The following is a 14380-nucleotide window of genomic DNA, read 5'->3' as shown; positions in this document are numbered from 1 at the left end:
CTTCGATTCTATCCAAGATAGGCCCCACCTGAAGTGGCCCTTTGGCTCTGAGACCTATTCTTTGGTTTTGCTTTCAGTTTGTTGTGTACACTTGTGGAGCCAAAGTTGGGTTTTTCCAAGGAGATATTCGACTGCTGGCTGATGACATGAAGACTCTGCAGCCCACAGTGTTTCCTGTGGTCCCTCGGCTCCTTAACAGGATCTACGATAAGGTAGTAATTATGCTTCTGTTGGGCTGTACCTGAGATGAAGGAATTGTCTGTGGTTCAGGCCGGACTGAGGCCCTTAGGGACTCTATGTTGCTAAGAAATGTGTCTGCTTCCACCCTCCCACTCCTACAAGCATCTATTTACAGCCCCATTGACAAATGCAACTGAAAACCATAGTAAATGAAATCCTCTTTCCTCTGGTTGAGATTACTTAGACCTGATTTGGAGAAAGAAGTCAATTCATAAACTTGGGGAGCCCCTCAACATTTAGCCAACTCCTAAGAAGTTGTTACCCTGATTTCATAACAGCTACTAGTTATTGAGCTTCTTGCTGAGTCCCCATGGTAAACTTTTCATCATCTAATCCTCACAAAAGCACAGGAAATCACATCTTAACGTATAGATGAGGAGACTCAGCCTCAGAGGTTAAAGAACTTGCCCAGGTTCATATCTAATAAAAGGTCAGGCCAGAATCAGATTGTCACATAATCATTTTAGCTGTCATTAGTCAGTGCTCTATTTTTCATTAGAGATTGCAAAGTGGAGATTTTTTTTCTAATTCAATCATTTCTCCTGCATTAAGTAGCTGAGATTCTTCCATAATGGCATAAAAAATATTTCATTCTTTTCCTTTATTTATCAGTCGTCAAAAGGATGAATTGTTGCCTCAACGATCTTCAAAACTGGCCAATGAGATTATTTTCTTGGTAATGTTATGAACTCATGATTTGTATGCTTAATCCATTTCAGTCATTCTTCTTGGTGTTAGAATTTTCTCATTTGGAGGTTGGGAGCCCCACCATGTTGCTTGTGTGTCCTTTTGACATGACCCCAGCGGTCTTGGATAGCTTCATTGCTTTCTGGCCTAAAATGTCTCAAGTTCATCTTATATGATTCTCACCCAAGTCTTGGTTTGGCTAATTTCTCCAAGGAGCTCTTGGAACTGGAATATGAACCCAGGCAATATAATTACAGAACTCAGGCTCTTAACTGTGAGCCCAATCACCTCATAATTCCACAGACATGGGAGCCCTGAAGAAGTAACACATGGCCATTCTTCCTAAGTTTGGCCCCCGATTCTGAGATTCTAGCATTCCTCTTCACACTTGTGAATCTCACCAAGTGCTATCCTGGGGCTCCCATGACAGGACAGGCAATGTCCCAATACACAGATGATCCCTGGACATTGAAAACCTTTGTTTCTATCAGACTCGTTAACAATTCTAACAGTTTCCTCACCATGTGATAGGATTATTAGATTTGGTTGTCGTTATGACTTTTGTCCATTTGTTGCACATTTTTTATTTGGGAGAGATAGCTATTTTATAATATAGTATTAACACACAGTTCACTTCTGGAACTTATTTTAAAAATGGAGGACTTTATTAGCATGAGTCTCTAAATTCTGGCTCTTTGTCAGTGACTTGTTAGGGGGAGTCTTGTGAACATTGAAGAAAGGTAAATATCTTAAAGGATGAGAGAGGTGTCATGATAACATAATGGAGGCAGCATCTGAGTGTAGGTCTTGGAGAGAGATGGTGAGATATTGGCAAAATGATGGTACAGGCATAAGTAGATTCCAGAGTCTAGAGCACAGTTGGCATTAGAGGGTGAAGACAGGCAATCTCGTTTGACTGAAGGCCCATGAATGGGAGTATAAATATGGAAGAGGGCCGGAGAGTCATCTTTGAATTTTGAACTGGAAAAGAACTTTGATTTCCTTTATCTAACTTCCAGTAGGAAGGAGCCATGAAGGTCAGAATAGGGGATTCAGGATTTAATTTTGTAAATAAGGTGGCTTTCTTCGAGTTGTACTGGCAAAGCTCTCCTTTGGCAAGAGTGTGGTTGATGGGTTATAGAGTCATGATGAGACCAGAGTCAAGGAGACTAGGGAAATCATGAGAGCTTAGAAAATGGTGTAAGAATTAAGTCTGAAGGGAAGAAATGATCTAAGTAGGAAAGTCTGTTGTGTTTTCTATGCTGAGACTAAGGGAATTGTAGTAATAGAGAAAGGTGGTATTTCTCCAAATCTAGTGTATGTAAGAATCAGAGGGGCAAAGGGTGGGAGAAGTGACACTTATTTAAAAAATCAGACTCCTAGGCTCTTCTTTGATATACTAAATCCAAAACGCTAAGGGTGCTGGCCATTGAGCTGTTTTTCATCTAGCAATCCCAGGTGACTTTGTAGGTACATGTTGACTGTCTTTTGAGGATATGCTTATCTCAGCTGCCAAGAATGAGGTATCTGGAGGTGCTGGGGCTCTATATGGATGTGCTGAGTTCACTTCTTTCTTACTGTGGACATAATTCTCTGGACTCATCATTATTCAGCCAACCAGTTCATGAATGAGAGCCACTTCCTTTTGAAGCTAGAAAGCGTCATCTCTTGTCACTGATGAGCCTTGGTGAGTATCTCGAATAGGTTTCCGACTAAAAGGAGTTATCACTCTGCAGGTTCAAAATGAAGCCAAGACACCCTTTAAGAAGTTCCTGCTGAACTTGGCTATTACCAGTAAATTCAATGAAGTGAAGAGGGGTGTCATCAGACGCAACAGTGTGTGGGACAAGATCATCTTTTCTAGGATCCAGGTAGGTTGGGTGGGTCCTGGACAGAGCCAGGCAAATATCTAGGCTGCCCACTGTCTCAGCATATTTTGCTTTTCCTGTGATGGTCAAACATCTCTTTAATTGGAGATCCTTTCGTATGTTCTGTGTTCACTCACCATTTGAGATCTCTCTTGGATAACTTTGTCACTACAGGAAATTGGTCAAAAATCAAAAAGTGGATTTTACTGCGGTTCTAGCACACTCTCTTGTTCTTGTAGGTGGTCTGTTGAGATTGTAAGCAATTCGAAGAGACCCAATATACAAATTATCTGAGGAAATTAAAAAATATATATTCAGATCTAGTCCCAGCTATGAATGGTAGTGATAATAAAAGTTAACATTTTAATTGTTTTTTTCCATAATGCCAGGCCCTATTCTACGTGCTTTGTAAATTACCATGTTTAATTCTCACAAAAACAGTGTGTAGGTTATTCTACCCATTTTGCAAGGAAGGAAGCTGAAACCAAGGGGATAGGCTTCAGCAGGTCTCGTTTCTCCTGAACAGGCCAACCTGGGCGGGAAAGTTCACATCATGGTTACTGGAGCCGCCCCCATCTCCTCTTCTGTCTTGACGTTCCTCCGGGCAGCACTGGGATGTCCGGTAAGCCTAGCACCTTTGATAGCTTATTTCACATTTGCACAAATAAGGCTCATTGTTCAAATCACAGTGAAAACACAACGGAAAAGTGCCAAGGAGAAAGTCACCCAAAGTCTCAAATTCAGGAAAAAATATCCTTCTGGTCGCCTTTTATGCATCTGTGTATGGAAACCTTTCCATAAATGGCATCAGTGTTCTAAAATTCTTGTTAAACAGTGCCCCATCAACACTGTTCCTTGTCAAATAAAGAGCTACATTATTTGAATGGTTTTGGAAGTAACTAGTTTTCTATTGATAGACACTGAGTTCTTACCATTTTTCCCCCCATTATATTCAATGAAATCATAAGGATACCTTTAATGTGTATGCAATTATCAATTTGGGATAACTCCCTACGAGTAGGGAAGGTTGGGTCAAAGTACACGTTTTCAGTTTTGTTTTGGTTTTTTTCAAGTTAATGCAGATTATCAAACTTCCCTCCAGTAAGATCTTGTCTTTTTTATAGATTTCTGCAGTAATGCAGTCTTGCCAGTGACCAGCTTTGTCAGTCATTTAAATCTTAGCCCATCAGATACATGAAAAACCTTACTGCAGTTTTGTGTTTTTTATTAACACTGAAGCTCTTTTCTACTGCTTATCAGCATTTGTATTTTTTCCATGAATTATTCTATTACTTGTCTGTAGAAAAATAGGCAAAGGATAATTTGGTTCTTTCACATTGCTTTCTAAGAGTTCCTCATATGGTAATAATACTCACCTTTGTCATGTGAGACATATTTCTCCTAGTCTCATCTTTGCCTTATGTATTGCTATAGCAAAGTTTCAAATGTTTATACATAATAGTTAGATTGGATTGATCTTTCCTATGTAGTTTTTAAATTGCTTAGACAGGATTTCCTAACCCCCAGTATTTCATAAAACTGTTTTCATCCATATTTTTTGGTAATCTTATGGTTTTATTTTTTATTTTTCAATTAATCTGCCCCATTGAAATTCAGTGCAAGGGGTGGGGCATAGATATTGTCTTTTATTCTTTTGTTTTTTTCCCAACTAGCTAACTAGTTCATTCGACCAGCACTCACAGCGTGAGGCTGAGCACTCACAGCCTGGTCTTCAGAGTGGTCCATACTCATATAACCATTATCAAAAAAGATTCTGTGTTGATGCCAAGGCCAGAGGTCCTCTAGTTTTTCAAATGAGTACCTTCTTGGCCATTCTTAATACTTCCCTTTCCCTCAGCCCCCAAAACCAATAGATCAGACGTTCCTGTTGTCACATCCCTCCCAGAAATGCCTTCCTCTTTATGTCTACCAGTTCTGCTTATCACAAGCCACACAGCCATTGTAGTAGCCTATGCCCTTCTTTCCTTCCACCAGCCTCTCTCCAGTCAAGATCATCCTCTCTCCCAGGCGTTGGCAAACTACAACACTGACGAAATCTGGTCCATTGCCTGTTTTTATAAAAGTAAAATTTTAGTGGAACACAGCCATGGCTATTTACTTATGCACCGTCTAGTGCTGCTTTCATGCTGCGCTGGCAGAGTTAAGTTGTTAAGACAGAGACCACGTGGCTCACAAAGCCAAAATTTTTACTACCTGGTCCAATACAGAAGAAGCCTGCCAACTCTTGTTCTATACCACAGTTAGAGCTTTTTCCCTTAAAAAGTGCTACTTCACTTCTATCCAAAGTGCTCCATTGCCCAGGATCAAGTCCAGTTGCCATTGGGTTACACATCACTTAATGAAAAACTCGTATTTTTCCATCAACTAGAAATGCCACATTTCCCAAAATATTGTATAAATTTCCATACTTTGGTCTGTTTCTGAACTCCTAGTTGTAATGACTTAGTAGCTCAGGCATTAATTCAAAATATAATGACACTAAGTGTTCTCCAACCCTCAGAGACCTTGTCTTGCCAGGAGGCCTGGCCAGCCAGCTCATGCTCTATCTTGAGTCAGTCTCAAAGCCCTTCTTTGGTTTCCCCAGGTGTTTGAAGCTTATGGTCAAACAGAATGCACTGCTGGCTGTACGTTTACATTACCTGGGGACTGGACACCAGGTAGGTTCTCCACCTACTGGGCAGGAGGTACAGTGGTTGGGAGAAAGGTTCTAACTGAACGTGGACTTTTGAGTTTCGATTACTCAGTGCTCTGGATGAATATGGCAAAGGCCAATCTCAGGTATTGCTCCAGACCTTCCTACTCTGGCAGATTATTTTTCAGTCTTATTTTTTTAGAGCCAATCCATAAATATCTGTGAACTACGCCTAGAATTCTCGCTGTTTATGGTTCCCCAGCTGATCCGTGTGGTGTGTTCTAGGCCATGTTGGAGTCCCCCTCGCTTGCAATCACGTGAAGCTGGAAGATGTGCCTGACATGAACTACTTTTCAGTGAATAATGAAGGCGAGGTGGGTCGGTTGTGCCCAGTAGGCATGTCCAGACAGTCATGGTGGGATGTTTGCATCAGGAGAGCACACAATTGTGAGCACGCTTGGGTTTGATTCTTTTGAGATCTGGAGCAAGGAATTGAATGTCTTGGAACCTCTCTTTCTGATCCCGCATAATAGGGATTAAAATCTGGTGCTCTTCACACTGTAGTGGGAACCAGCAAATGATGTAAAGGGTGGGAGCAGGTGTTTTGTAAAGTACCCATGCTGGGAGTCGCAGCTTTTGCTATTGCCACCAACTTGGACCATCTTACGTGCAGATCTGCATTAAGGGGACCAATGTGTTCAAAGGATACCTGAAGGACCCTGAGAAGACGGAGGAAGCCCTGGACAAGGACGGCTGGCTTCACACAGGGGACATTGGTCGCTGGCTCCCGGTGGGTGTTTCTTCAAAACTTTTGGGAGTCTGTACTGCGGACTAGGAAGAACCATCTGCTTACAAATAAGATAGGTGGAGATGTGAGTAGGCTAATCAGTGGAGCTGGCATGGCTCCCTGAACGATGGACTAGATTTGCTCACAGCCAAAGGAGAATTAAGTGACTTTTCCAGGGGAGAGTGTAGTAATATTGTTTTTGTTTCACATTTGTTTGTTTACTTTTCTTGAGGCAGAAATTGTGATTTGATAACTCCATAGGCCTGTAACATTTGCTTTCTATGAGTTTCAAAGGGATGTGTTTCTTTCTACTTTATAGAGAGAGACTTATTAAAACACAGAAGCAGATTTCTAAACTAGGTGTATGCAGAGGTTAGGTTTTTGCCTCTCAGTGACCTTTACAATATCTCTGTGGAAGACATGGAGACCTTTTGTAAGCATAGCTTGCTGATAAACGATTAGCAGTAGTCTCTGTTTTTCTAAGAAGAGAGCAAATTGTGTAATAGTGATGGAGCCTTAGAACCCCTGCAGGGAATTTTCCAAGCAGCATCCTCTCTGAAAAGTTTTTGTCTACTGTGTGCTGGGGGAGTAGGAAAGTAACCAGATCTTAAAACTCCTTTCTGGCTCAATATACTCAAGATTTAAGTGACAATCAAAGAACATTTAGAAAGAACTCAGAGAACACTGGTCCTCATGATGTTTTTCATAGAGTTCAGTGCAGTAGCATCTTGTTAACATATCTGTTTCTGTATAAGTGTTCTCTGCTCTAATAAACATAGGATGTAGGCAATACGTGTGTTCCCACACTAGAGTTATAAAGGGCTGAGCCTCATCAGTCACTTTCAGATAATGTCTGTTAGGCTGAATTGATGGCTAATTTCTTTCTTTTCTTTCTTTTTTTTAAATTTAAAATAAGTTCAAATTCATTGACATGACTAGAAATTCAATTTCTTGAGTTAGCCTTGTTGATGGTTTTAGGGTTGGCTCAGTCTATTGCCCTATTTAGGGTGTGACCATATGGATTGTATTTGCGACTCATCCCAATTCTGTAATTCAAATCCCTAAGAACCTAAGCTCCTCAGACCAATGAGCTCAAATGAAGGTGCAAATGACCTCTGGTGGCTGGTCAGAGAGAACTTCCCAGCCCTGCTACTGTCCTAACTAGCACAATAGGCACAATTATTGACTTGCTTGATTAGCATTGGCACACTGGAGCTGTGTTAGCCTGCTCCGGAATCTAACAGGAGGTATTCATAACAGGGAGTCAAGGGGGTGGGGGATTGAACAGATTCAAAATTCTTAATAAAAGACAATTTCCTCCCTATTTCTGGGAGTTCTGCAAATAGAGTAATTGGAAATTAAGTTATTAGAAATTTAGAGCTGCAAAATTTCTTCAATACATGAGGAAACCATTTATATGGCCCTAGCAGGTCCTAAGGACTTTTTCTCAGGCAGCACATTGATTCTCCATATTGACATATAATGTAGATAGATTATTGCTGGAAATGGTTTCCCTCCCCTTTCCCCAAAGCCAAGAAGGAGAAATGAAAGATTGTTCAAAAGCCTCTGGCGAAGTCAAGTTTAAAGAAGAAAGATACACTCCACTGACACCAACCATAGGACTCAAAAACATTGACGCTGTTATCTGTCTGTCTCATATAGAATGGAACTCTGAAGATCATTGACCGTAAAAAGAACATTTTCAAGTTGGCCCAAGGAGAATACATTGCTCCAGAGAAGATAGAAAATATCTACATCAGGAGTAGAGCAGTGCTGCAGATTTTTGTACACGGGGAAAGTTTACGGGTAACGTATTATTTTTACAATAGCCATTTTCAGGCACAGACCATACTGATTTCTATAGCTACAGGAAATCTGTAAAGGTGGGTTTAAGATAAGAAGATCTGAGCTTTTAATACTGAAGAAATGAAGCCACATTCCAAACCTCAAAAAACACAATATAAATGAAAAACAAAGCAAACCAACAAAAAAAAACTTTTTCTTTTTTTGAAAAAGTTAAAGGGTAGCCATCCGGTAAAAGGGAGCCCTATGTTTCACTGTTTCCACTGCAATAAGAGGTCCTCTGGTACCAACTGTTTTATATACAGTGTGCTTAAACTTAGCTTTTGGGGAGTGGGGGAGGGTTGATATGGACAGGCCAGAGATGCTGTAGGCTTAATATTGAATATCACTTCTTTATGAACAATCAAATTTGATAGAACATTTTTGTAACGAGATTGTTGACTGGGAAAATGGGAGTAGAGTTCCATGAAAATTTGAAATATATGCTGAGAAAAGAGGACACTAGTACTGAATTTGACGTCTTGGGATATCTGTTTCAATGATACCGTGTTTCCCCGGAAATACGACTTAGCTGGACCATCAGCTCTACCGTGTCTTTTGAAGCATAAATTAATATAAGACCTGGTTTTATTTTAATATGAGACCGGGTATAATATAATAATATCGGGTCTTATATTAATTGTTGCTCCAAAAGATGCATTAGAGCTGATGGTCTGGCGAGGTCTCGTTTTCGGGTAAACACGGTATGATCCTGTTTTCTGTACTCACTGGGAGACACCATGATAAGAGTTCTCACAGGCCTTGTTTCCTTTCCATAGTCGTCCTTAGTAGCAGTGGTTGTTCCTGACCCAGAGGCGCTTCCCTCATTTGCAGCCAAAATTGGGGTTAAGGGCTCCTTTGAAGAACTGTGCCAAAACCAAGTAAGTCTCACTTAGGAAAGCTTTATGCACACCCACGGGGCCCATCATGGCAGAGGGGAGGCCCCAACCAGCTTGGGCACCCATGAGTTCCCAGAGCCTTCTCTCTGGAAGAACAGACTCTTCCTGAATTTGTGACAGGTGGTACAATGCAAATAGATCGACTGGTTTTATTAGACTATAGGAGGGGAGTTTAAAAACAACAACAACAAACTCTATTCTTTTTATAGTAATATGTTCTTTGTGGGGGAAACAATACAAAATTTTGAAATGCCATTCAGAGAAAACTCCTTTAACATATAGATTTGCCTTTTTTTCTCATTTTTTTTCCTGTGAGCATAATTAGGCATAAAACGTGATTGTACGTACTCCTATATCCTGCTATATCCCAATGAACTTTTGCAAGAATTTTGAGTCGTTTATGCTTAGCTTTTCATTTAGGCTTTCAAACAGCCATACTGTAAGCCATATTTCATATTCTTAGGTTGTCAAAGAAGCCATTTTAGAAGACTTGTTGAAAATTGGGAAAGAAAGTGGCCTTAAATCCTTTGAACAGGTATGTACTACTGGTCTCTCAAGTCATACTAGAAAGTTTTCAAGTTTGCATGTGTAATGGGTTTAAATGTACTTTCCAAGGAATTAGTTTTAGATTTTGTACTATGAACTCATTAACTACAAATGACAGTGAACTTTTATAGTTGTATAGTCCTTTTTCACTGTTCATTATCCATGCTCCCTTTTCTCTACTCATTTCTTTTCCAAATTACAAGTATATGAGAACAGGCATGTGTTACTGTTCTTTCTCATCACTTCATCTTCCCCACTTTTATTAGGTGAAATATTCTTTAAGGTTCTTCACGTAGCACTTAGAGGGCTCTATAGAAAAGTCCAAATCACTAATAAACATGTATGTGTGTGTGTGGGGGGGTGTTCATCTTCTTTTCTAGGTCAAAAGCATCTTTCTTCATACAGAGCAATTTTCCATTGAAAATGGGCTCTTGACACCAACATTGAAAGCCAAGCGGGCAGAGCTTTCCAAGTACTTCCAGAGCCAAATCAACAGCCTATATGAGAGTATCCAGGAGTAGGCTAAGGTACGTATGGCTGGAGGGGGCTCAGAGCTAGTCTGCCTTGTGGGACTATGGATTAAAAACTGATGTTATATTCATTTTTTGACTTTCCTCCTATCTATTGTTCTACCTACTAAATCATAAAACCATAGCTTTGGGGCTTTTAAAAATAATATTGAGTGACTTGTAATGTGAAAGGTAGGCCCTGAACTAAATAAGAGTAAATCTTGTCTTTCCCATCTTAAATGTTGCTGACATTTGGGTTTTCGGGCTACTTTTATCAATACTTTTCAAGACGCATGTGTATTCTTTGTCGTTTCCTCATGATCTTCAATCTTCTGTATAAGCGATCACTAGTTCAAGAGCCAAAATGACCCTTTGTGACTTTTTCCTTGTTTTCCAGTAAAACCTAACTTATCAACAGTCCCAGCATTTAGCCCTTCCAGTGTTCAAGTTACAAGACCTTTAAGTTCTGAAAAGCTGTTTATAATTCATGTTTTCTAACTACTCCACAAAACCACTAAAATTTTAAATCAAGTTTTACTTTATTACTACATACTATTAATCGTATTTATGAGACAAATTTCTTCTATGTATTTCTGTGTATACTAAAGTCTGTGTACAGAAGGGAAGTTTGATCATACTGAATATTTCCTAGACGCTCTAGTTCCTCTGACTTTGGAGAATTGAAAATTAGGCTTATGACATGTTGTCCAAAAAGAATATTCTTAAAGTATTATCTGCAATAGTATCTGGTGACTAAATCTGTTCCCTACAGTTTGCTACTGAGCTGGAAGCTGTGTGGAAAGAAGTTGAAAGTTTTGTCAAGTGCACTTTCCAGTAAATGAAGCCAGGATAAAGCCAGTAAAAACCTCCGGGATATTTTGGGGAACAAAGACCTATAGGAAGACTGACACCTGCCCAATGGGCTTATCTTCTGGGAAGGAACCAACTGATCTTTTCTCCCATGAACTCCAGTTTCTGCTCTCGCTTACCCCCAGACAACACGTGTTGCTTCCACTTGTAAATGTAAAGTCTTTAAAATAATAAACTATTACAGATACCTTCCTACGTTGTGGTGTTTGTTAACTCAGGGACCATGATGAGAATCAGCCTTAGACAAGAACCACTTAATAATCAAGGAGGCTAGTGGCTCTCAAACTTGGCTGCAAACTCGAATCACCTGGGAGTTTAGAGACCCTAACATGGAGAGGATCCAAAATGGCGAAGTAGATAAGTGTTCTGCTTGCCTCATCCCGTGAACATATCAAAATTACAACTAAATTATAGATCAACCTAGAGAAATCAACCATCTGAATTCTAGCCAAACAGAAGTTTGATAAGCATATAAAGAAGCCACGAAGAGACTGGTAGGAGGGGTGGAGACTCGAAACGGACAGGCCCCAAAGCTCCATGTGGCGGATGGAAACTGGGAGGGATACCTTAGCCACAGAGGTTCCCTACAGAGGAGCAAGGGTCAGCCCCCCACCAGCCTCTCCAGCCCGGAGTACCGGTACCCATGAGTCCCCACAACGTCTGGCTGTGGAAAACTGGGGATTCTGACCTTCTGGGTAGGACAGAAGGCTTGGGAAACCCAGATGCCCTCTTAAACGGTCCATGTAGACTCACTCGCTCGCAGGCACTCACCTTGGGCTCCAGTGGAGGGACAGTGACTGGGGGGAGGGGGGCGTTGGAGATATATGGGGGGCAGAATGTGTGTACCTTTGAGGAAGACAGTCGTCATTTTCAGTGTGGGGTCTTCTTCATGTGCAGCCGGCAGGCTGGCGCCATCTTTCTTTCCTGTGTGGAGCTCTCCCCCACCCCCATGGCCAAATCTGAATCTGATTGGCCTGGTGAATTTTGCCCCTCTACCCTGATGACTCACTGAGACCTGGCCACACCCACCTCTGCAAAAGGCTTTCTCAGGGCTGAACCTTTTGGGAGCCAGCAGGTAGCACCAGGCCTTGGTGTGTCCTGGCTTTTTGCAGAGCTACCTCAGACCCAGTATTGGTGACAGCCATTCTCAGTTTGAAGCATGGCCTCTCCCACGTGCTTCTAGGTACAGCACAGGCAGTGACCAACTGTGGATCACTGGTAGCTCCTACCAGGTAATCCCTGACCAGTCACAGGCAGTGGCTGACCTGGGCCTGCACCAGAGCCCCTCCCAAGAGGCCCCAGAACCTACACACTTAGAGGTTGGCTTTAGTCAACAGCAGAGCACTGCCCAATTAGCCCCATAAGTAACACACCTAAAGGGCAGTCTCAACAGGCACCAGAGCCCGCTGGGGGGAAACCCACTCCATGTGGTAAGCCCCCCAGCACAGCAGCCCATAAACTGTGGATGTGGCCAAACCCCATAGCCAGTCAGCCTGAGGGTCAATCTCACCCACTGATGTGCCAATAGCAATCAAGGCCCAGATATAACAGGAAAGCATACAAAACCCACACAAACACTCCTGGAGCACCCAGTGCAGGTGGCCAGGGAGACTGTCTCACTGGGCCCCACGAGGAACTTACTACATAAGGCCACCCAGCAAGACTGAGAGACATAGCAGATTTACCTAATACATAGAAACAAACACAGAGAGGCAGCCAACATGAGGAAACAAAGAAATACATCTCAAATGAAAAAACAGGATAAAACTCCAGAAAAAGAAATGAAATGGAATGGAGGCAAGCAACCTACCAGAGGCAGAGTTCAAAATACTGGTTATAAGGATGCTCAAGGAACTTAGTGAGAACTTCAACAAAGAGATTGCAAGCATAAAAAAGGACTTAGAAACCATAAAAATGGACCAGTCAGAAGTGAAGAATCCAATAACTGAAATGAAAAATTCACTAGAAGGAATTACCAGCAGACTAGATGAAGCAGAGGACTGAATCAGTGATTTGGAAGACAAGGTAGCAGAAAACACCCAATTGGAGCAGCAAAAATAATGTAAAAAATGAGGATATTTTAAGAGACCTCTGGGACAATGTCAAGCATAACATTCACATCGTAGGGGTACCAGAAGGAGAAGAGAGAAAGCAGGGAATTGAGAAGCTATTTGAAGAAATAATGACAGAAAACTTTCCTAACTTGGCAAAGGAAATAGTGATACAAGTCCAGGAAGTGCAGAGTCCCAGACAAGATGAACCCAAACAGGCCCACACCAAGACACATTATAATTAAAATGGCAAAGGCTAAAGACAAATCATAAAAGCAGCAAGAGAAAGGCAACTAGTAACTTATAAGGGAGCTCCCATAAGACGGTCAGCTGATGTCTCAACAGCATCTTTGAAGGTCAGAAGGTATAGGCAGGAAATATTTAAAGTGATGGCAAGCAACGATCTACAACCAAAGGTACTCTACTCAGCAAGGCTATCATTTAAAATCGAAGGACAGATAAAGAGCTTCCTAGATAAGAAAAAGCTAAAGGAGTTCCTCACCACCAAACCAGTATTACAAGGAATGTTAGATGGACTTCTTTAAGACGGGGAAAAAAGAAAAAGAATAGGAATAAAATGGCTATAATTATGTATCTATCAACAATTACTTTCAATATAAATAGATTAAATGCTCCAATCAAAAGACACAGGAGGGCTGAATGGATAACAAAACAAGACCCTTACATATGCTGCTTACAACACTCACTTCAGATTGAAAGACAAACACAGACAGAAAGTAAAAGGATGGCAAGTTATTTCATGAAAATGGAAATAGAAAAAAAAAAAACTGGGGTAGCAATAATTATACTGGACAAAATAGACTTTAAAACAAAGGCTATAACAGGAGACAAAGAAGGACCCAGCAATCCCACTTCCTAGTATTTATCTGAAGAAACCCAAAATGCTATTTTGAGGGATGTGTGCATATATATCTTCTTTGCAGCATTGTTTACAGTGGCCAAGATGTGGAGTCAGCCTGGGTGTCCACTGATGGATGAATGGATAAAGGGGAGGTGGTACATATATATAACGGAATATTGCTCGACCGTGGAAGGGAATGGGTTCTCACCATCTGAGGTGGCATGGATGGACCTGGAGAGTGTTGTGCTGAGTGGAGTGTGTCAGAGAAAAACAGATGCAATGTGAGTTCACTTATATGCAAACAAAACAGAAACATTCATAGATACAGAGAACAGTTTGATGGTTGCCAGATAGAAGGGGAGTTTGTGGGAGTGGGTGAAAAGTAGGACGTGACTAAGAAGTACAAATTGGTTGTTACAAAGTAGTCATGGGGATGTATAGTATAAGGGACATAGTCAATAATATTATAATAACTATGTATGATGTCAGATGGGTACTAGACTTATTGGAGTGGTAGATGGGAGGGGGGTTGGGGAACAGGGTGAAAAAGGTGAAGGGATTAAGAA

General features: G+C 41.2%; 1 protein-coding gene across 3 annotated transcripts in view; it reads left to right on the top strand.

Moving 5' to 3' along the window:
• ACSL5 (acyl-CoA synthetase long chain family member 5) overlaps positions 1-11093 on the top strand; it is a 46106-nt gene extending 35013 nt beyond the window's left edge. For all 3 annotated transcript variants that reach the window (XM_019725142.2, XM_019725140.2, XM_074339064.1), the window contains exons 12-22: positions 78-212; positions 2664-2798; positions 3322-3417; positions 5401-5473; positions 5734-5822; positions 6122-6238; positions 7898-8041; positions 8857-8958; positions 9440-9511; positions 9903-10049; positions 10804-11093. In XM_019725142.2, coding sequence (XP_019580701.2) covers positions 78-212; positions 2664-2798; positions 3322-3417; positions 5401-5473; positions 5734-5822; positions 6122-6238; positions 7898-8041; positions 8857-8958; positions 9440-9511; positions 9903-10043 — 1104 coding nt within the window. In that variant the 3' untranslated portion in view covers positions 10044-10049; positions 10804-11093. The remainder of the gene's footprint in view (positions 1-77; positions 213-2663; positions 2799-3321; positions 3418-5400; positions 5474-5733; positions 5823-6121; positions 6239-7897; positions 8042-8856; positions 8959-9439; positions 9512-9902; positions 10050-10803) is intronic.
• Positions 11094-14380: the final 3287 nt, after the last annotated feature.

This window comes from Rhinolophus sinicus, linkage group LG07 (genome assembly GCF_036562045.2).
Source record: "Rhinolophus sinicus isolate RSC01 linkage group LG07, ASM3656204v1, whole genome shotgun sequence".
NCBI lineage: Eukaryota > Metazoa > Chordata > Mammalia > Chiroptera > Rhinolophidae > Rhinolophus > Rhinolophus sinicus.
The sequence above is the reverse complement of the archived record's forward strand: the minus strand, read 5'-3'. Positions and strand labels throughout refer to the sequence as shown.